The 22,746-nt window shown below is 36.2% G+C and overlaps 1 protein-coding gene across 1 annotated transcript in view; it reads right to left on the bottom strand.

Annotated features, from left to right (window-relative positions):
• Positions 1–22,746, bottom strand: part of UTRN (utrophin) — a gene marked incomplete at both ends in the record, with an annotated part of 311,326 nt that overhangs the window by 193,010 nt on the left and 95,570 nt on the right. Inside the window, 11 exons of the mRNA XM_079550328.1 lie at positions 2,614–2,768; positions 4,014–4,219; positions 7,279–7,396; positions 8,565–8,770; positions 10,283–10,367; positions 11,676–11,825; positions 14,024–14,159; positions 14,800–14,975; positions 16,146–16,296; positions 19,845–20,017; positions 20,460–20,651. Coding sequence (XP_079406454.1) covers positions 2,614–2,768; positions 4,014–4,219; positions 7,279–7,396; positions 8,565–8,770; positions 10,283–10,367; positions 11,676–11,825; positions 14,024–14,159; positions 14,800–14,975; positions 16,146–16,296; positions 19,845–20,017; positions 20,460–20,651 — 1,748 coding nt within the window. The remainder of the gene's footprint in view (positions 1–2,613; positions 2,769–4,013; positions 4,220–7,278; positions 7,397–8,564; positions 8,771–10,282; positions 10,368–11,675; positions 11,826–14,023; positions 14,160–14,799; positions 14,976–16,145; positions 16,297–19,844; positions 20,018–20,459; positions 20,652–22,746) is intronic.

Raw genomic sequence — 22,746 nt, 5'->3', positions numbered from 1 at the left:
AAAAAAAAAAAAACAAAAACAGAGTTACACCTCTAGCATGTAAGCTTTCATGGCCCTGTTCCACACAATTCTTCTTTTCAGATTTACACTAAAAATATGCAATGTATATAAGCATGTGATCAAAAGAAAATCAGGGAAGAACATCTGAGGCAGTTTAGATGGCAACTACAGTTTAATACTGAAGCAGCAGAATGATGCAGAACAACTACAGCTTCATCCTGAAATAAAAATAAATAGCCAGTGGACAGAATAGTCAATTTAAACAATGTCAACGTGAGAAAGCTTCAGCCTCTTAATGCCACTATTTTCCTTCAACTTTGTGTTTCATGACAAGCCTTACTGCTAGCACTCTTGAGGACATTCAGGACTGATTATTCCAGGTAATGCTAATAAGGACCCCCTTCTGCAACCTCCAGGCATAGCTACAGCCAGAGATGGTATTTTAAAGCATTATGCCATAAATACAGGTCTGTGCTTATAGAAGCCATAGGACATGCAACACTGCAGGCACAATCTTTGTCTGCCCTGAGATCTGTCACATTAAGCCATCCTCAGCGCTCAAGGTTCACTAGATTTTTTGTTTATTGCATTTAAAGGCAAAGATAAAAACCTTCATTCCCCTGAAAAGGTACTCTTATTGCAGTCTCCCCTTTTAATTCTGCTCTGCTCTGCAGGGTTACAGTGAGCAGCTCCATGCTCTGACTACCCACTGGTTTCCTAAGCTCTCCTGTATATTCTGCCACTACTTAAGAAACAAAGCAGATGTTCATCTCTGTAAGGCTGCAGCATAGCAGTCCCAGTGATAACTGTGGAGCTTCAGTTACACACAATAGAACACAAGGTGCTTACTATTCCATACTTCAAGCAGATTCAAAAATAATTAGAGGCTTCAGTCAGGAACTTTTCTTTCTGATCACCTGCTGGTGAGCAGCTTTATGCTAGCTCTAGACAAAACTGCAAAGTTTGAATTTGAATCAGGCTACTACAGAGCTGGAACCTAAGGTACTGCTAATCCAACCAGGAGCTCTCTTGCCAACCTCTAATTGCATCTCTATTCCCAGAAATCACAACGTATTTCAGATGAAGTTAACAGCATTTTTGGAAAAGATACTACTTTACTCTGAGGAAAGGCAGAGGAACATGCAGACTCAGTTCAAATGAATGGCCAAGATGGGTCATTTCAAAAGGTGACCTCATCACTATAACCTAGTTCACAAAGTAAAAAGCTATGGAATTTTTTGTCATATGCTAAAAGTCTTTCCTTTGCTTCTGCCTACTGGACATTTTAACTGAAGAACCACGAAAAGAAAATGCCCAAATTAGATCAATCATGAAATATTTTAGTTGTTTGAAAACTCTATGTTAGATGTCTCTAAAACATTTAGAGATCAACAAGTCTTTATTCTCTCTCAAATGATCACACAGAATGAGCCATATAAAGTTTTGTCTGTTCTGTATCTCATCTCTCAATGGAAATAACAAGGAAACGAGTTGTATAAAACTCTTTGTGACATCAAAAGCAGAAAACTACAAAGATATCATTTTCCTCCAAGGAAGGATAACAAGACATTACATTCTTCTTCCTTAATTACCTGTGAAACCAACTGCTTACCACTGTAAAGTTCTCTTCCTTTTCTTCCCCAGGACATATCATTCAACTGTAGAGGCTTTACTATGAAAGATTCGTTCTCAATTAACTCACACCTCATTTAAAAAAAAAAAAAAAGCAGCTTCCCTTTTTTGTGTGCACCTATATGCATGCATACACACAGATTTTGGTTATCATTTACCCCATTCCCATACACATAGGATCAGATCTCTCTTCTGTCCTTGTAGTCACAAAGTATATTGTCTTTAAAAGATGCTGGTATTGAGTCAGACATTGGGCTTAATTACCCATAAAATGCTGAAGACTTTTTGCAGCAACTATATTACTTTGCACACACAAAAAATATTACACATAAAAAAACACATGCAATCATGTGTTCAGCATTTGGTTTGTAAGACTTATTTGCAAATGATGAATAGGATGAATACAAAGAAGCTTCAAATCTCAGTTCCTATAGATCAAATGCTTTCTAGATGGGAGTGTCAGACACATCGCAGTCAGAAACCCAAAGCACAGCCCCATTCAGGAAAAGTTTCCATTAGATGAAAGGCCTTAAATAAATTAACACATTGGAAAGCAGAGCTAAATACTTTCAGCCTTATGAAAAGGAAGCACAGTAACAAACTACTTATATACAGAGAGCATAGCATCATCACAGAACAGGAAGAATTGCTCAAAGACCTTTAGAGAAAAAATAGCCACAAGCAAAGTGGAGAACAAACATGAGATAAGCACTTTTTTTTTTCTTTTTTTTTTTTAATACTTATTACTATCATTTTTGAACAAAGAATTGGAAGTCGTACAGAAGCCTTCCATAATAAACTGTGGGGGAATTTCCATCATCAAAATTCAGCTTCACTACAACTGATCAAACCACTGAAGCAGAGCTAAATGCTGCAGTAAAGCTAAGCCTGCAGAGATGAGAATGAAATAGGTGTAAGTGATAAACATAAGATACAAGTTTAAAACAGAAAGGTATATAGTGAAACCTTGCAACCAATTACCTTTCGTTCAGATTAACCCAGCAAGTATTCATTTGGTCAGTGGTTTCCTTCACTCTCCTTGTGTCATCCTCACGATACTCTCGAAGAAGTTTATTAGAAAGATCATTGAACGCAGCTACTGTGATGTCTCCCCTATGCAAATCATGTATTAACAACTAAAAAGGAATTTCAGAGTAAGACATTAAAGAAAAATCAAAATCAGACTGCTTTCCATATTATCTAATTATCATTATAATACCTTTTTTATGCTTAAAAAAGTAGGAATGTGCATAATTCTTTTATGGAATAAAATTCCTTTTAAAAGAAGATCTATTAAAGCATTCTAACAATGAACCAAAACACAAGTGAGAAAAATTATATTGCTAAAGCCAGCAAGAACTAGGAAAACTTTCCTGTACGTTTTACTGGCAACAGAAGTAAAAACAGTTTTAGGTTTTAGCAGCGTGAACAAATCTAAGTTATGCTAACACTGATACAACTGGCACGATATAATGTACTTAGCCCTTACAGAGCTTTAAATAAGATAAAATATATATATTATTTATTTATTAATCAGTTGTATCTTTTTTATTTCCATACTCGTTTGGCCACATGCCTAATTTCCTTTGAGAAAGCAAAAAGTTAGGCCTAAGACCCATTTCCAATTCTCTGCTCACACAGGAAAGGCAATGAAGAACAAAAAATTTTACTGCTTACTGAAATAGCTAGGGTCAGTGAGAAATACACATTACTAAGCTCTCTCCTTTTTTTCATACCTAGCCACATCCCTACACTGAATGTCTATTTACATACATACACACATTTTTTTGAAGTGCATTAAAGATTGTTCTGAGTTCCACACTGATAAGAGCCCTTCCTCAATCATTAGTCTCTTTAGTTCTTACCCTGAGCCTCCTACAGCCTGCCCTTTTTCAAACAGCAACCACAAAGAACATCAGATTTACTGATTTATCACAGCATGTTCACTGTGATACAAAAAGCAACAAAATTCATGTGGAATTGAGGGAAAAAATAAGATGAATATGCTTCGTATCAATCAGAAGTGAAACTTGGGATAATTTTATATAACTTCTCCCATGCCTGGATTTACTATTGTTAATAGATTTCTGCTACATGCTGTGGTTCTATGATAAAACTTTTATCAAGACAAGGATTTTTTGCGTAGCATCATTTATCGGATTATGCTATGCTCCTCTCAGCCACGCTTATAAAAAGGCACACAAGTATTCATGCCACCTGTTTTCCTCTCAAAAGTAATTCTCAGGAAGGCTGATGAAAAAAAGTGATTTAGAGCACAGAGTGCCCAAAATCACAGAACGACCATATCAACCTTACATCCGGATATCAAATGAATCCAATAGCATCACATGGACCGAGAAGTCAACTGCAGATGGTCTCACCTTGTTATCTGAAATCTGTTTGACAAGCACATCCTTTGGGGCCTGCTGAAGCATGCGCAGACGGATCTCACACTGCTCCATGAGATGCTCCATTTCTTTTCTTCGCTCATCCCACTGTATGCTGTCTGACAGCATGTACTTCAGCTGCTGCTGCCGCACCTCCACACCATGCTGGGTGTTATCCCATTGGTTCTTTACTTTTTCCACTGGAGAGGACGATTAAAAAAAAAAAAAAAAAAAAAAAGTAACTAATCAAGTAGTCCTAACTACCACCTACTCCTCAGGACAAGAGGCAATAATGTAACTCATTTTCAAATACAGTCACTTCAATATTTTGTATTTTAGTTCCTCAAGTAATTTATATGCTCATGCAAGTAAACAAAAAGTAGGGGTTTGACTGCCTCTTGTTTAAGCAGGTCAGCATACAGGTAACAACTACTATTTCTGGACGTCTCCAAAGGCATTACCCTTTACTTTTTACGTGTTCACAGGAGGTAAATGTGCAACAACTGCACAGCAAAGATGTCACAGTAGATCCGCCACCAGCAGAGTTTCCAGAGAACACCAGGGAAGGGTGAAGGCTGTGCCACAGCAAGTCACCTTTCTGCACTTAAAAAGTGAACTAAGGTTTACCGACCACCGTGTGTGTTGAACTCAGTCTAGTAGCACCTGCACAGCAACTATGGCTAAGGTAGGAGCACTCCACTAACAATTTGCTTTAGTATTTTCACTCCACCACAGGATTCTACAGGCTTGTGTAGATTATACAACAGAGAAGTTATTGATCTTGCCCCATTTCCTTCAAATATCTCCTCTCTCAATAAATAGAGTTACTTTAGACAATCAATAAACAAGATTCAACCTTTAATAAACAAAGAATGAAAAAGAAAACATGACTGAAGCCTAGAGCAAAATAATAGCATTAGGGAAAGTACTAAGTCTGCCTGACAGAAAGAAACCAACAGCATCATACTTTTTTCTTTATACTTACAGACCAATAAAAAAGGCATATTTCTTGAGAGTCTACAGAGCTAACAATAGGTCTTCCCTACTACCTGTCATGACAGTAGCAACACGTTGTATTATTTGAACTGAATAGTAAGAAAAAAAATGTAGAAAAGAAAAACAAAAAAACCACCTAAGCTGGCTCTCTTGAGAACATCTGTATTCTCAGCAGCAACAGGTAGGCAATAAGCAACAACACCAAGGTAATTACCTTACCAGTAATTTTACTTTATTAGAAAAGCAACGTAATTGATACTCAAATTGCTTTAATCTTTCATGAAGTTGCCTTAATCCTTCATGAAGCAAAAAAATGCCAAGGCATGTGTTTAAGCTAAAAACCATGTAAGTGAACTTTACCCTCTGCAGGTTCTTTTGTTATTTTGCTTTTTTTGTTTGTTTGTTTTGTTTTATAAATCTTTTATGAACATCCAAAGTCAGTTTGCTTGATCTGCCTGGCAGGATCTCTTATCTATAAAAATACATCCAATAATGTTCTGTTCAGCTTCACAGAGCTCTCAGACTGTGGCAGTGAAGCGCCTTCGCCAGAGTGACTATAGTTTTCTGCTATGATGTAGGTCATTGAACGAATTGAATGAGACCTCAAAAGAAAGCTTCGGTAACCCCAACAGCAAATGTATATACAAAAGCAAAAACAGCAGGAATGAAAAATGGGTATAACACTGTGTGCTGGCTAATAAACTGTAGAGAAAAGTCTATGATTTTAAGCTCTCCCCACAAGGCTGAAAGGAAAAATATCCCTGTGAAACAACTATCTAAACAGCAAGTGGGTTGAAACTGATACATATTTGACCTTTCTATACAGATATTATTAATGAATGAATATACCTCGAATTTCCGTTACAGATTTTTTCCTGTGAATGGGCAGGTTAACCTTGCTTTCTGTATGGATTGAAATTTTTATCCATTCAAAATACCCTAATGCAATTATCTGCTATTGATATATTTCCTTTTCCTTCACTCCCTGACAATGAAATTCTTGGTGGCCTCAAGGATCTGCCTGTGGGTTCAAAATTGGGAAAGAAAACCCGATTACATGTTGTTTTTAATTTCCTGCGTCTGGGCAGTTACTACTAAGCAAGTTCCAGAGAAACTTTACTTCTGCGCTCTCAGCTATTAGAGTAATTAGGCTTCATCTAGCAACACTTAACAGATTTGCAACTGTATATTCTCCCGAGCATTTAAAGAATGAGACGTACAAAGCAGTTCTGTTCTTCACTTGAGAAAAGAGCAAACTAATACAAAACCCTCATAACAGAGACATACTTTTCTTTACAAATGTAAACTTCACTTTTTTCATGTTAAATAAGAGGTAGCAAAATCTTCACACACATAGAGTATCTACTGGAAGCTTCATTTTGTGGCAACATACATAGCATAGCTTCCCTGCTTCCATCTTTAGCAAGAACAGCTATCAGGAAACTCAACATCAGTTTTCAAAATACAATTTCTTCATTCTCTTTTATCTTTTGTGAGGGATGCTTTCCAAATGACCAAGTCTCCCCTTCCTGACTGACTCTACTGAACTACAATAGCTACCATCCTACTACCAAAGTACCCTGCAGAAAAAGACAGCAAAATATATCTTTCCATTGTTTCACAGATCGCTTTTTTCTGCTAACTGAAGTATTTCCTGCTGCACTAATTTTCTAATCTTAGCAACTGGCAAAGCCCCAGGAATTCAAAGACTATGACATCCCCTGGTTTCTACTTGTGTCAGTTGTGTTTTCCTTCTGTAAGTACCAGTAAAAGAAATTTTCAAAGTATTTATTTAATGTACACACAAATGACTTAAAAGCTCTAATTCTCAATCAACAATTTCAAAAGTTAGTCTTCCAAGGCAATACATTCATGCTTTTTTTTAAAAAAAAAAAAAAAAACAACTGTCCAGTGTTATGTAGGATCAGCAAAAATAAAAATATATTAATAGCTCCTTTATATCAACAAATAAAAAGCCTTATAAAATCCTTATCTCTGGCTCTGTATCTGTCAAGTAACTCAAGTTCTTCATAAGTTATTTTAAAATCCCAGCAATACAGTAGGTTAACAAAATAAATAGCAACTCTTCTTCCAAGAATTTTCATTAGACTTCTATAGCGAAACCCATATAAATGCTAATTTTCAGTTTACTTAAGGAAGACAACTTCAGCTGGGTTAAAAATCAAGAGTTTAAGAGAAAGAGATGAAGATTTTACCGTCATGGAAACACTACATTTTAAAAACACAGAATGGAGGAACTTACATTTTTCCGTAATCACTGTTCTAACGTCTGAACTGGAAGTTTTATTTTTCAAATTTTGAGCCAATGTAAAAACAGAATCAAGCTGAGGGTGCCGTTGGTCCAAATCTGCCTTTGTTATCTGTTGAGAATTAGGATATGATTTTTTAGGTACAAAAAACAGGATTTACTTAACATTATTATCTGTATTACTTATACATAAGACTAAGCATCTATGTCTCCAGAGACAGATGGCAGCTTCATCACTATTTACAACCCTTGAGCTGTCACAGTATTATAGCACTGCTTTAAAATGCAAAAGTATTCTGAATTACAAGTGAAAATCCAGATGTGGAGGCTAGCTTGCACAAATCACAGTTACAACCAGTCATCGTGAAATGTTTTCCAGTATGTTTTTCTCTCTTTCATAATTTATTTTTGCCTTACCACCCTCTGATCTTTATACAGACACAAATGCAAGTGTACACATTTACAAGGAGATGGGTAAGGTGGAAGAATAGTCAGCATGGACCATAGACAGAACATGATAATTCTTTCAACTACAGCTATGTACCAGCACCTCATATCATAAGCATTATACAGTTAAAAGAGAGCACTTTCACATTTATTCTATCAAATACCAAATGATGATAGATGTCCTCAGAAATAGAAACATAAAGCCTGTAGCTTGTACACATACCGTTACTCATGTTAATTGACATCAAGTCAAATGCAGTGAACCTTAATGGCAGCATACGTCTCACAAATGCTGCCCTTTGTCACAGCTCACCACAGCATAAGCTATCAACAGAAAAGTATTTACACCATAACCATTTACATTTAAACCTATAATCTCTTTAACATGTCTCTGGAAATCAGTTTACAATAGTTACAACATAACAAATTTCATTTAAAAAAAAACAACACTACTAAGTAGATCATATAGGTCACCCTCCAATGATGGAGTACTGAAGCTGTCCCAAAGGCTTCAGTAAGTTATCTATATATTATCACTGAAGATACCATCTGCAGTTCTTCTCTATGTGTTTTGTTTAAATTAAATAAATAAATAAATAGCACTGCCTATCTCACATCTTGCTTATGAAGGGAGACAAGGAATTAAGAGGATATAGTAGAGGGAGAGTAGCGTAATATCAACAGATTTTGAAGCGCAATTTGCAGGTTAAGCATTTATGGTAGTGGTTTTGTTTTGTTGGTTTTTTTAATACATTTTTAGCCTACATATTTAGTCAAGAAATTACAAGCGTCTCCTTATTTTCCAAACCTCCAGCCTTCACTGAAACACATACTTTCATCCGTGCAATAGTCCGGTTGATATCTTCAGCATTTCCCACGGTGACTATGTTCGACTTGAGCATCTGGTCAATCAATACCAACCATTCAGCCAGCTCAGTTGTAGTTTTGTCCAGATCAGCAGGTGCAGAAAGTTCCAAAGCATGATGTGTCTGAACAGGAATTTCCAATGAAGAAGATACTAGCACCACCTTTTGGACATCTGAAAGAGTTTGGTATTTTCATTAAAGAAAAAATCATGGCTACACATATAGTTTGGAGAATTGTTTTTTTTTTTTTTTTTTTTTGGTAGTTTCTATGAATACACAACAGCATCTAAAAAAAAAACCACACAGCAAGATCTGCATTTGAGACTTTTAAACTCCAAGAATATAAGTCACCATGATGGTTTTTTGCTTGTTTTGAAGCTATTAATTATCTCATTGCATGGCAAAGGGCCCATGAATCACCCATAACACTACACAAATGAGAAAAAAACAAAATAGCACTAGCTTTTAATAGAGTGAAGCTAAGCCCTCTTTGATGTAAAAGGGAGTTGAACTCTAAGCATAATAAACAATTATTTAATTTAAGGTAAAAATCTGAAATTGCCTTTCTCACTTCCGTGTTATTTGACAGAAAGGTTTTCCCATTCTTAACTCAGAATCCACTTAAGCAGAAGTAAGTCAAGTTACTGCAACAGAGGCTTCACAGACTTGGCAATACATCACCATCCTAAAAAGGGACAGATGCCCACTAGCTCAGCCCCATCCTTTCTGTTTGTATGATACTGTAAAGAGGGAGTAATGGGCTGAACAGTGGGATTCTATGCAGAAGTTGTTTGGCTGTGTTCTTGATCCAAGAAAACAAAGTTAAATCAAGCTTAAACATAAATATTACACAGTTGCCACAACAAAAGACAGGAGCTTTACTTAAGAAATAGTCTGTACAAAAGAAAAACAAGTTGAATCGGAGTTCTGAAAAGCCAAAAAGTTTTCTGTGCTCCATGATTTATTTATATATTTTTGCTACTACTGAAGTAAAGAAAAAATACAATTAATTTACTGAAGTTCAAACTGTAATTTCTCTTAGGCAAGGACCGTCTTTCTAAAACAGAGACCTGGGCATCTTGTTTACACACAACCTATCTCCGATAACTTTTGAAAAATACAGCCAGTATGAATATCTGATACAAGACCATATTTTTTAACAGCTTCCCTTACAGAGTTCAGAAAAATAACTAACTGGTATGTGGGAAAAGACCTGTCTGTGCTCCTACTAAGCCAAAATATGCAGAATGAAATTTGTAGGACTGCAGAGAATCTGTATGCAGGATAATTAGCTGTAGATAAGCTTTCTATTGGATCTCAGTTACTAAGAGGCACAAATGCAAAAATGCACAAATCCACTGGGAAATCGTCACAGACAGAGGATATTTTGGATATTTTTGGATATTTTTTCCTGTACCTACAACACCGGCTCCTCATGAGGATATCTGAGCTTTACTGAAACATCCTTCCGCTTCAGCACATTTAAAGAAACATCAATGGACAATGTCCTAACCTGAAATGCAAACTGACTTTTTCCCTAAACAGATATCCCCTCTCTCTCTCCCCTGATAACATGAAGGGAGTCCTAAGCAACCAAAAACATTTCTTACTTCCATTTGTCTAAGTACTAGGGAAGTTTTTGACTACAAACAGTACTAAGCTCGGTGGAAGGAATGACTACTCACCAAAAGGCTTTGCCTGTGCAACAAGATGAGGCTGCCCAACAAAAGCCTCCAGTTGTCTCACTCTGTCAGGCACTTCCCTAAATACCTGCAGGCCAGCAGAGAGGAACAAAAGCAGTAAGTAAATCAACATTAATAGCAAAAGTTCATGTATTAGAGCACACACAATATTTTACATTACACTTACTATACTGGTATGCTTCATATCTCAATAAAGTTTTTTAAAGTATCATTTAAAAACAATTTAAATGCCAAAAGGTGCTCAGTATTTGTTTTTCCATAGCCTTCCATGTCTTACCTAACCCTAGGAGAGAAATAAATTAATTTTTATAGATAAGTTGCTTGCATGTTTATTTGGTTTTTTACTGTCCAGGTATGAAAGTCAAGACTCACTAGGCACACTTCAAAGGAATGCTCATGATTTGTGATCACAAAAACTAAGGCAATACATAATTAATCTAAAAATTAATTTAAAAAAAAAATCCTCTTGCAGTGAAAACAAATTGGCTTGCTGTTTCCAGAAGGCAATGACAGAAAACCAAAAACAGTATTGCCAGCAGGTTGAGGGAGATGATTCTACCCCTTCTCTTATGAGACCTCACCTGTAGTACTGCATTCTACTCTGAGGCCCCCAGCATGACAAGAACATGGGCTTATTGTAGCAGGTTCAGAGGAGGGCCACAAGGATGATTAGAGGGGTGGAGCACCTCTCCTGAGAAGACAGACTGAGGGGAGTTAGTGTTACTTAGCCTAGAAAGGAGAAGGTTCTGAAAGGACATTACAGTAGCCTTCCAGAACTTAAAGGGAGCCTACAACAACAACAAAAAAAAAAAAATGGAAGAGACTCTATCAAGGAGGATAGTGATACAGTCATTGGTAATGATTTTAAATTAGAAGACAATAGTTTTAGATTAGATATGAGGAAGAAATTATTTGCTATGGAGGTGGTGATGCACTGGAACAATTGCTCAGAGAAGCTTTAAATACCCCACCTCTGGAAGTGATCAGATTGCATGGGGCTTTGGCAACTTGAACAAACATAGCTGTCCATCACGGGGTTGGAACTGGATGATCCTCAAGGACCATTTCAACTCAAAACATTCTATAGTTCTATGACTAAACATTTTTGATCCAGCTGTTTGAAAGAAAGCCAATGCAAAAAAAAAAAAAGAAAAAGAACAAAACAACAAGTAAACTAATCAATTCATTCTGATGAAATAACATTTACCAGGGTCTTCATGCAGACATGGATTCATGCCAGGGAGACAGTCCCTCAACATGCACACACCTTCCAAGACATTTTAGATGTCACAGATGGATGGAAAAAGAAAAACTATCACTCTGAATACACCACTATATTTCCAACTTCAGATAAAAATGCTGAATAAACACACACCTTATTCCATCTCACATTGAGGGACTGCAGGCTATCAGAAAGCTTGTTTTTTTCCTGAAGATCAACATTTTTATCCAGAATAACTTCAGGTTCAGTTCTGTTCAACCATTCCAGTTTGTCTCCCTGTACTTCCATTTCTTCACTTAAGACCTAAAAGGGACAGAATAGTTTTGGACTGAAGTCAAATGCATAAGTGTTAAACAATAACAAGAGGAAAAGTTTTCCTTTTGCTCTAGTACTTAGAAATTTCCTTCAAAATATGTAAGAGAAGCAGCTTTTTGTTGTTTTTTTTTGTTTGTTTGTTTCTTTGTAACGTGTAGAAATTATTAAAACAAATATTCAAAGATTAACATTTATTACTAATTGGAAAACACATGCAAAGGGTACCTACATAGCCTCATATCACTCACATCAATTCCGACTTCACAAGATGCTTCTATTTGACCACTTCTGGATGCATCACATGTACCCAAAAGTCAACGCTCTTTTAATCAAAATTATAACCTGCCTTAGTTTTAGAAATAATTTAAAAACTAAGAGCTCACTCCTGGCATGAGCTAGGATGTAGGAAACTATCGTCACAACCTACTTTATTCCTAATGATATGTGCTCTAAAGATAGTTAAAAACGTAACGCAACCTTACAATTTAATTTTGATCAACCTCCCATAGTCTCCTTTTTCTTTAAGATGAAAGTACAGGTCAGATCCTGCAAGAAGAATGTTACTCTTGGGTGCACTTCCCACTGACTTTAACATAACCATGCTATCATTTGCCCATGAGACCAAAAGCGCTATGGAGTGAGAATCACAAGTTTTGTCTTTAAGCACTAGAATAAATGTATGGCATTAGCTAGTATGCATCGTATTCATCCACCCTAATATTTATTTATATATAATAATAATAATATTTAATACTTGTATAACACATTACTATGAGGTGTGTACATAAAAGCGACAGTAACACAGGCCTGAAGGTAGTTCACTGAACAGAGCTTCCGGTTAGAATTAACACAATACCAAATAGTACCTTTACTAAATTTTCAAGCATCCATTTAAAAAAAAAGAAAGTTTGCATTGTTTCTTTCTGTTTGAATTAGATGTCTATTTTACTTTACTTTATTTAGAAACCTCCTCATTCCCAGATAGTATTTATTCCTGACTGATCAGTTAACATCCGCTACTCCCACTTCCCCAGTAACAGTCTTTAGTAACAAATCTTCTCCCCCATGTTATCCTATTTCTTCTCACCATCTCTCTTCTCATTGTTCTTTGGCTATACAAAACAAGGAAAGTTATCCAAGTTTCTTTACGTACGAGGAATTCTTCACCCTCCTGAACAGCTCAGTAATCTTACTAGTACTTTGAATTCACTTCCCTAATTAGCACAATCATAATTGCAAATACTGTTCCTGCTGTGATAGGTCCAAATATGGTATTTAATTCCCTGCCAGTGCTTCTCCATTAAATTCTTATATCACACACGCGCACACACACACTCCCTATGATCCACTTCTTCCTTTCACTTCAGGGATTCACAGGAAAAATTAAACTTGCACAGTAACCAATCAGCAGGATACTCAATTGATTAAAAAAAGAGATTGAACTTGTTTAGGCAAATACAACAGCAACTACTTTACATCACTTATATACTTCTGTTGCAACTTCAAGGCTTTCTAATTAGGTCTAGCAGTAGGCCTCTTTTTAATTGTTATTTTTAAAAAATGAGTAACTATGATTACTGGATTCTTTTTAGTATTCCAGAAATAGTTTCTTTCACGCATCCTAAAATTAAAGTTATTTTGCTATCAAAGCCAGACACAAAATAAACAGCAAAAATATCATACATATACACATCTAAGTAACAGGAAATGACCAAAACCTTCACTTGTTAAAACAGCAGATTAAATACAGTTTAAAGCATGCAACAAAGTATTAAATCTGCCCAATAAACAAGACAATGGTGCTGACATACCCACCTGTCCATGCATCAACCTCTCCATTCTTACAATACCCTTTTAAACCTACAGACTCTTGCTGATGTCTTCAGAATTATAAAGTAGACCTGTGGGTATTATCCTGAGTAAAATTCCTTCTACCAAATTCTACCAGTTGTATGTATACTTCTCACTTTCTGAAACTGCCATAATCATCTGACTAAATAACCATTATCAACTCAACCTGATTTCATTACAAGATGCTACCTGCTTGTGTAAGTAATCACACGGAACTCTCACACAACCAACATAATTCTTTATCAATTTACAGTGAAAATATTCTCCAAAAGTCACATTCTGATACTTTACATGAAACACATACATGCATACATACACACACTCAAGGATCTTGCCTGTAATTCTCGTAAGTTTTCTTCATGGTTGAATGTAAATCTCATGTCCAGAACATTTTCTGCATTTTCCAACCAGCAACGCAGTTCATCAAGCTTTTTTCTGTAATCTATCAGCTGCTGATTCTCTCCCTTTAGCCTTAAAAAGGAAAACAAAATATCTACATGCATTTTTGCAGTGAACATGACATGCCAGTCAACATTTTTGAGCTTAATCTTGATAGCTTTCTATAACACTTACAAACAGAGGAGGAAACCTTGTATCATCAGACGCGCTGAAAATTCGTGTATTTATCTTAGAATATTTCACACTTCGATCTTTGAAGGAAATTTAAGGCTCATTCATAAAGGACTTTTGTTTTGTTCAGAAAATGGCTGGTCAGCTATATTAAATGGCTGCAAACAGACTGAAGCTTTTGTTTTGAAGTATTGCTCGTGACTTCCACCATACAATTGTTTCGATTAGCACATCTTTGACAATGCAAAAACAGAAATCAAGGTAGAGTACTTTCAGTTTAGCTTCAGCCAAAAAAGCGACTTCAGTGTTCCTTCCAAAAAAGGTGTCTGGCTTAGCAATAAAATGATTTTGAAAAAGAAGAAAAATAAGAAGTAATATGAGACAGTTAAAAAAAAAACAAAAAAAAGGTCAAAAAAAAAGTCAGGAAAATTCAGATAAATGACAGCATGCAACATAATACACTAACTCTCACAGAGTCTGCTAAAGGAGAGTCTCTTCACCACATTTGGCCAGATATCCAAATTCCTGAGTAACCTGTTACCTCTGCTGTCTATCCATGACCTCAGCAGTGATTGCTTTCCAGTGCCTATTCAGTCCTGCCAGCTTCTCCTGCAGGAAGCTCCCATCTGTAGCAGAGAGTTTCTGTATGATTCCTTCCCCAGTTCTGTTCAATGCCAAAACACTGCTCTGATGGCTGTGTACTCCTTCTTCAAGTTCCTGTCAAAAAAAAAAAAGCGACAATTTTATTACTGACTTGAGATGACTTTGATCTATGGCTCATAATATGCACAATAAATCATGAGTACATATTGTACTCATTTATATATATTTATATATATTTATTTTACTAAAATAGGCACATGAAGCTACCTTAAAGTTGGATGCTGTTGATTTAAGTTATTAAGTCTGTTATTAAATGTGGTTTAATTTTCTAACAAGTGTCATAAAAAAAGAGATGATACAGAATTCACTACTGAATACTACCTAGGATCACAAGAATTCATTCAAATGATCAGTGTTAAAATTCACGCTCGCTTTTGATTCCTTTCCAGTACTGCTAACAGGTACTAGGACTATTTTTTTAATTTCTTATTTTACAACTATTTCTTCTTGTAAACCATGGCCCTGTCTATTTCTGTAACTTAACACTATATTAGCTAGGATCGTTATGCCTGTACTCTCCAAACATCACAACAAATCCATGAAACTGAAGGAAGTCAGAAGATGCCAGGATCAAAAATTCAAACATTCTTTAAAACTACAGCAAGCTTACGATATTAGGACAAATCTCTGCAACCAGAACAGAAACAAGATAATTCAAAAAAGAGATGGGACATGGCAAAGAAAAAAAAATTCAAGTAGTAACAAGGATAAAATTAAAAACTATGTGTTAGGATAACAATTGGATAGCCACTCCTTACACAGAGGAAAAAAATAAATGAGACCCTTAAAATAGTGTTTTCCTCTCTTTTAGCAGAGAGTAGCTTAGTTAAAAAGAAGAATCTGCTATTTCATAACGTGGATCTAGAAAATTATCAAGTAATTAAACTGCAGTTTAAACTACAATATTTATATATTAACTACAATATTTATAATTAAACTGAATTCTGAAGCAATAAAAGCTAAGGCATCCATAATTTAAATCTCCTCATTTTCTAGAGCAAATGATACCAGTATTTGAATTATCAAATTAAGGCAAAACAATTCAAGACAGAAGTCATCATACTACAAGCAGGAATTGTGATCTTCTCCAGGAATCACTTTAAACTACAAATGAAAGTTACATTACTTGCAGTCTCATACATGACCCATATAAAAAAAACCTATAATTTTAGACAAAAATCTAGATTTTCTAGCTTGTCCCATTACTGCACATATTACACATACCTGCTGATGCAGCCCAGCTGTCTGCAGATCCAGGCTGCCATCTGGACCACGGGCATCAGCTAATAATCCTTCAGCTTCTGTTATCCACTGAGAGAGGTCATTGAGATCACAGTGGAACTGCCTCCATGCTTCAATTGCTCTATCAAAGGAACTGTAAAAGCAACACACTGAAAAATTATCCAACCATTTCAGTGAAAAGACTAAAATTTTCACCCTGGTGATATTTAAGAATTCCATACAGCTTGACTTACAGAACAGCTAAAGAGTAGCACATAGCCCGGATAAATAAGTCCCAGCACTGAAAGCTTCCTGACATGGAAATAGCTGGTAAAAGCCAACAGCGTAACTTCCAGCTGAATGAGAAAAGGGCAGTCTAAAGCACATTTTTGTTTCTAACACTTAGAGAAATAAAGATTGATTAGCTGCATCAAATTGGCCAGCAGAACCTTTTTTCTTTACCGTAAAGCAGTTCAGACGTCAGACAGTATGAAATATCAAATATGATTAATTGCATAGATTGGTGTTTTTTTTTTAATTCATACACCATGCACACGTAAATGAAGGTGATTTTGACAATATAGAAGTGACTGTATTACCAGAAGACTTGTGCAAGGAATTCTATAATTTAATCACACATTAATTTCCCATACATTTTGCTATGATTTTCATCTTTGCAGTCTCAAACTAATGTGAAGCTTAGCTCAAAGAGTAACATTTTCAAGTATGGAAAAAGACTGAATTACCACAGTCAGAAAGTTGCTTTCAATTTAAAGTAAATGTTCTACAATGCTAACAAGGAAAAAAAAAAAAAAAAGAAGAGTCCATGAATGTTAAGTAAGAAAGGCATGTCAAAAAGCACAGACAAAAATTTTCAATTTGTTGATTGCTAAAAAAAAAAAAAAAAAAAAAAAAAAAAAAAAAAATGGTACCATTACAAAACAAAGAGGATAAATGTGTCCAAGGACACAGGACTTGAGACAAACACTTAGCAGCTTTACAGTACCTGAAGGGGGCCTACAGGAAAGCTGGGGAAAGATTTTTTTATAAAGGCAGGCGGTGACAGGATGAGGAGGAACGGCCTTAAACTGTAAGAGTGCAGATTTAGACTAGATATTAGGAAGGAGTTCTTTACTGTGAGGGTGGTGAGACACTGGAACAAGTTGCCCAGAGAGGCGGTGGATACCTTCTACCTCAAAGCATTCAAGGCCAGGCTGGACGGAGCTCTAGCAACTGGTCTAGAGGGAGGTGTCCCTGCATATAGCAGGAGAGATGGAACTAGATCAACTTAAATGTCCCTTCCAACCCAAACCACACTATGATTCTAATCCAAGTTCTACATTACCTCTTGTAGACTAGAAAGTATCCCATTCCAAACTAATACCAAGAGTATTCTTTAAAGAGACACACAGGAGACCAGATCTGCTCATCAGAAGGTCCTCACTGATGTGAGGAAAAGCATCATTTGCAGCCCATTACTTTTGTCTTAAGAAATTCCAATCGCAAAGACTTCAAGGTTACTGCGTGTATCCACATATAACATGAAATTAGCACCAGAGAATCAAAGATATCCAAAGTCAAACTTTAAAAAGCTACATTACATCTATTTTCTTCACTAATTAAATTCAGCAATTCCAGAGTTCTAGAGAGATTATTTTTATCAAAATCATAACTCGCTTTTAATCAAGGCTCATCCATATTTCCTGGCACATACAGAGCTTTGTTTTGTTACTATTTGTCATGTGGTCTAATTCCAATAAAGATGAAAGCAAAAAAGGAAAATTCCTACTTACATTTTTCTGACCCTATTTTGCAGTTCTACTGCATCCTTTCCTTGCATGCATCCCATGGCAATACTAAACTGTAGACTGACCCAAATCCCATTCCCCTTTTATTTCTCACATACGTTTCACAGACTCTAACTGAACATACTGTCTCATGGTAGTATCTCATTTCAGATTTAATGTGAAGATACATTCTAAGCACTTAAAATAGTTTAAAAGAATATTTTAATGGGTTCCTTCAAAATGAAAATTTCTGAGGCATAAATTTTTTCAGAATCAAGAGTTTAAGAACAGCAAACACTGAGATAGAAAGCTTTCATGGTTTCAGTTCCCAGCCTAAAGTTACATCAGTATTTCGAGCATAGATCTGTGGTTTTACTCCAGTTTTAAGGCAGATCCACTTGAAACTTGTTTCAATACACAGAATGCCTGGGCTGAAAGGTAAAAGTACAAAAATCCTGTAAGCATACCACCAAGATTTGGCCATGCCTGGCTTCCTTCAGAAGAACTCACATGCTTCCAAGACACAGCTTGGATTTGAATTCCTAAATCACCAGCACTTTTAACTCTGGTGGAAAGTTTGTGACAGAAGGAGCAGAACAAGCAAACTAGCAGTGTTACAAGAAGCACAATACAGATTGTTGAGCCTGTGTATGCACACACACACTTGCATATGAAAAACCCACAGACAATTTGATTTTCATGTGTTTAAATCAAAACACGTCAATCAGATTCGATTGAGTACTTAAAGGCTTTGTAAGTGCAACTGAAATCTACTTGTGCTTGGCTACATTAGAGTTTTTATCCAAGATTTAACTACTTAGTTGGAACTCAATCAGAAAATCATTACTAGCTCTGAAAACTAATCAGTCTTTTGCCAAGCATTTCAGGTGCTGTTTCTACTAACCCTGTCAAAATCTACACACATCCTAGAAATAGAAAAAGTCAGAGATTACTAAGGAGATAGATTATTTTAGTCTTCTTTCTTGTACTTAGGGCAAGATTGGATAAATGTTCAGTTAAAAAAAAAAAAACAACTCAGTAATAAAAAGGGTTAAAGAATACAAATACCAAAATAACAAAAAGTATTTTAACACTGATGCTAAAATTGTCTTCATTTATTAAAATGCATCACCCCATTAAAATTGTAGCACTTAATATATTCAGGAAGTTGCATTCCATTTTTGCTTATATTCCTAGTCCAGCAGTCTTTTTTGCATGAAAATTGTGCCCAATAATATCCTCATTAAAATGCAAAGCTTTACAAATGTTATGAAGTTGAAAAGTAATTTGTATTCAGTGAACTAACTGAGAAGGTGATTTGTTGCCTTTTGCCCGCTAATCATAAACACCAAAGTTACTCTTTGACACAATTATCTTTTTCAATAGGAAGATTAGGTTTCCAGTTAAACCTGGCTTCTTAATGAAATGAAATTTTATTAGTAAATGAAATTTTACTGGCATTTACAGACAGATAATAGTAGTTAAAGCTTTTAAATTAGGTTATAGGGAAGAAAAAGGCATAACTAAGAGCTCAGCGTGACCCATGCTTATGAAGACAACAATACAGCTGCAGGTATGATCAGTAATGAAAGGTACCAGATTCTGCAACATTTGCCTCCAAATGTTGGAGGGGACCATTGGCAGCCAGCAGAAACATTGAAAGCAATACCCAGCTAGAACCACTATTCTCAAATTAAAACATAGTGAAACAGCAGTGCTTGCTGATGCTTTAGAAATTCTGATGCTTCTCAGATCCAGTGGCTCAGAACTTACTGAAGTATCTGCTTAGACAACAACACCAACCATTTTTATCTTTATTTTCACTGTCAGACTTGTCACACATTTGTAAATCACTTCTGTTCAATGCATAGTACGTGCACCACTTGATCACAGACACCAAGCATTCTCAACTTACCACTTACGATCATTGTACATTCTATTAATTCTGTCCCACTCTGCATTCAGCTGGGTTAGTGCATCTCCTATCTGTATTGCTTCAGGCCCAGATGCTTCCAGTATAACATCAGGCTGCTTCTCATGTATGACCGCAATCTGATCCCCAAGTTTATCCAAAATATCTTTCACATTCTACAAGTACAGAAACAACATAAGCCATCAGTAAAATGAACAAGAGCAGGGAAAATTAATGTCCTCAGAATGTTATTCCAAAACAGTATCTACAATAAGATCATAGAATCACCAAGGTTGGAAAAGACCTAAAAGATCATCCAGTCCAACCATTCACCTATTCCCAATAGCTCCCAGATCATAACTATCAGCAGTTCATAGATAAAATCAGATACAACTGAACTTAACAGTCACTCACAAATTCTTCAGAGTGTTCTCAGTAGTTTTTTTTTTTTTTTTATGAAGAGTATGAAATACTTTATATACCTGATATGTTCCTGAGGTAAAGAGACATACCGTATTTCTCAGAGCAGGACCATTGTTATTAAACAAATCCACACTTACATCATGAACACTGCTAATCCCTCCACTTCTTCCCTCTGAACGTTTAGATATGTAGTACCTTCAGTGCATCCTCCTGAGTTGAAAAATCCTCATAGATGCCCGTATTTAGCTCGGGTGCATTCAGCAACAGCTCAACATCAGCCATGGCAAGTAAGACCTTGTTGATTTCAACCAGGTATTCAGCTGAAAAAGGCAGAGTCCTAACTCCTGTGGCAAAGGGGCTTTTTAACCTCTGCTGGACAGCGATTGCCTAGAAGTACAAAAATTCATTTTATATTTCAAACTGCAAGAAATTTTAAGGAAAAAAACATCACAAGCCAGTAGATTATATTCAGAATTAAAATATCTTAATTAAAAAACAAAGGCTTTCCTAACCAAGTCATGTCATTTCAGAAAGCTCCAAATCCTGCAGAAAACTATTTAATGAAAAAACAAGTTACAAAACAGTAGATAGCATGCTTCACAATAAGACTGTATTATTCCTTATTAAAACTCTGGGGAGGGGGAAAGGCACTGCTGTCGTATCTCTCACCTTGATTCTTAGCCTTCCAGTACATAAACTTCGTGACTGAGCCTGCTTTCCTCACCAAGAATTCCCATAAGTTACCAATTTACTGAAGCAGATTCATCTTCTCTCCAGATTCTTCTCAGCAAGCATCCCCATCCATATTTCCCAGCTATTTTTAAATAAATTGATGCTTTACCAGTAATACAATATTAATTTTGCAGCAATAAGTGGTACTAACTCCTCAAGATGTTGGCAAGTGCTACCCACTCTGGCTGTTAAGACCAGATCATGTAGCCAAGTACCATCTTAGCAGATTGCAGACTAAGAACAGTAAGTTTGGGCAGCTTTTTCTTGAATTAGAAATCACATCCTCCATCTGAAGTGTAAGGAAACCAGCTGTAAGAAACTATACATGGCCACACCTAGCAAAGGGAGCTGAGCAAAGCTAAGATTGAAGGCAGGTTTCTTGCTGAAAAAATGTTCTGTCCAACCGAACTCCATCACCATCTCTGAAAAGAGCCCCATTCTTTAAAATCAGCATTGAAAAGGTAAAGCCACCTCCAAGTAATACACTCCAGTACTTGATGAAATAGAATTATCAACAAGAAATACATAGAAGCACTTAACTGCCCACGTGAGTTACTACCAGCAATGGCTTAGAATACACTTACGAGTTCAAAGGCATAATCATCAGCTCACAGAGGTTTCAACCACTGCACTTAAGTGGGCACAGACATGCAGGCAGTCAGCACAGCTGCCAACAGTTAAAATATTAAGCCCCATTAACAAAGTTGCTGTGAACACCTGTCTACATCTTCCTCCTCCACGTTTCTGAGCATTTCAAATGTGTCACTCAAAATTAACTTGATGTAACATGTGGCATATGTAGTTCAAAAGCAAAAAGGACTGCAGCAAAAAGGTTATGTTAAATTATACACCATTCAGAATTTCTTATGCATAGAATGTTCCTGAAGATTTTATTTATGTAGTTTAAAAGCACACTGACACAAGTACCATTACTTTTGCTTTAGTAGCACCACAACAAGCAAGTGGCATAGCAAAAGCTATAACCTCCTATATATGTTTTAGTTACAAATCTAGCATCACGGTTCTTGATGCTCCCCAAAGAAACATTTTCTTGATGTGTTGTATATATTTTGCTAGATTCCATCACTGAAATTTCAAGCCAATGCTGAAGGCTTTGGCAGTGATGTGATTCTTCTGTGGACAAAGAGGTCCCCAGTTCCAAGGAAATAAGACAAAGGCTGCACAATTGGAAGCAAATTTTACTCAGTAGCATGAGACAGGATGCCTGTCAGATCAGAAAACTTGCGAAGAATTTAAAAGATCTATGGCATTCAGTGAACTGGCTTTCCACTTGCTGCCAATAATGATAAACAGTGCAACTTCCTGCTTCCCCAACAGCCCCGTTCAGGGCAAGGTTGCTGCTCCTCTGCATGGCAGTAATGGCAGTACCCCTCCTAGTGCTGCTCCTTCAAAGCACATTTCCTGCAGCTGTCTCTCATCACTGAGATGTTTGCTCCCTTCACAGCCCTTCCTCTAAGGGTGAGCATATGTAACCGTTGTAAACTACAGCTAAGTGTTCTGCTGTTCTCTACTGTGCACTTCAGGCTAGCAGCTTCTAAATTACAGCATTAAGTATTAAAAAAATGGAATACCAGAAATTTGACATAACTGTGTCTCATGCAAGGCAAACATCTAAGTCTTACAGATGTTGATAATTTTAATTTAGGAACACACAAACCATTTTCTTAGGTACACTCAAAAAGGTATAAATTAAAGATTATTTAGGAAGAGATTTGACAGGATGACAATC

Source organism: Tetrao urogallus (genome assembly GCF_951394365.1).
Source record: "Tetrao urogallus genome assembly, chromosome: 2".
NCBI lineage: Eukaryota > Metazoa > Chordata > Aves > Galliformes > Phasianidae > Tetrao > Tetrao urogallus.
This window is presented reverse-complemented; position numbering and strand designations above follow the sequence as displayed.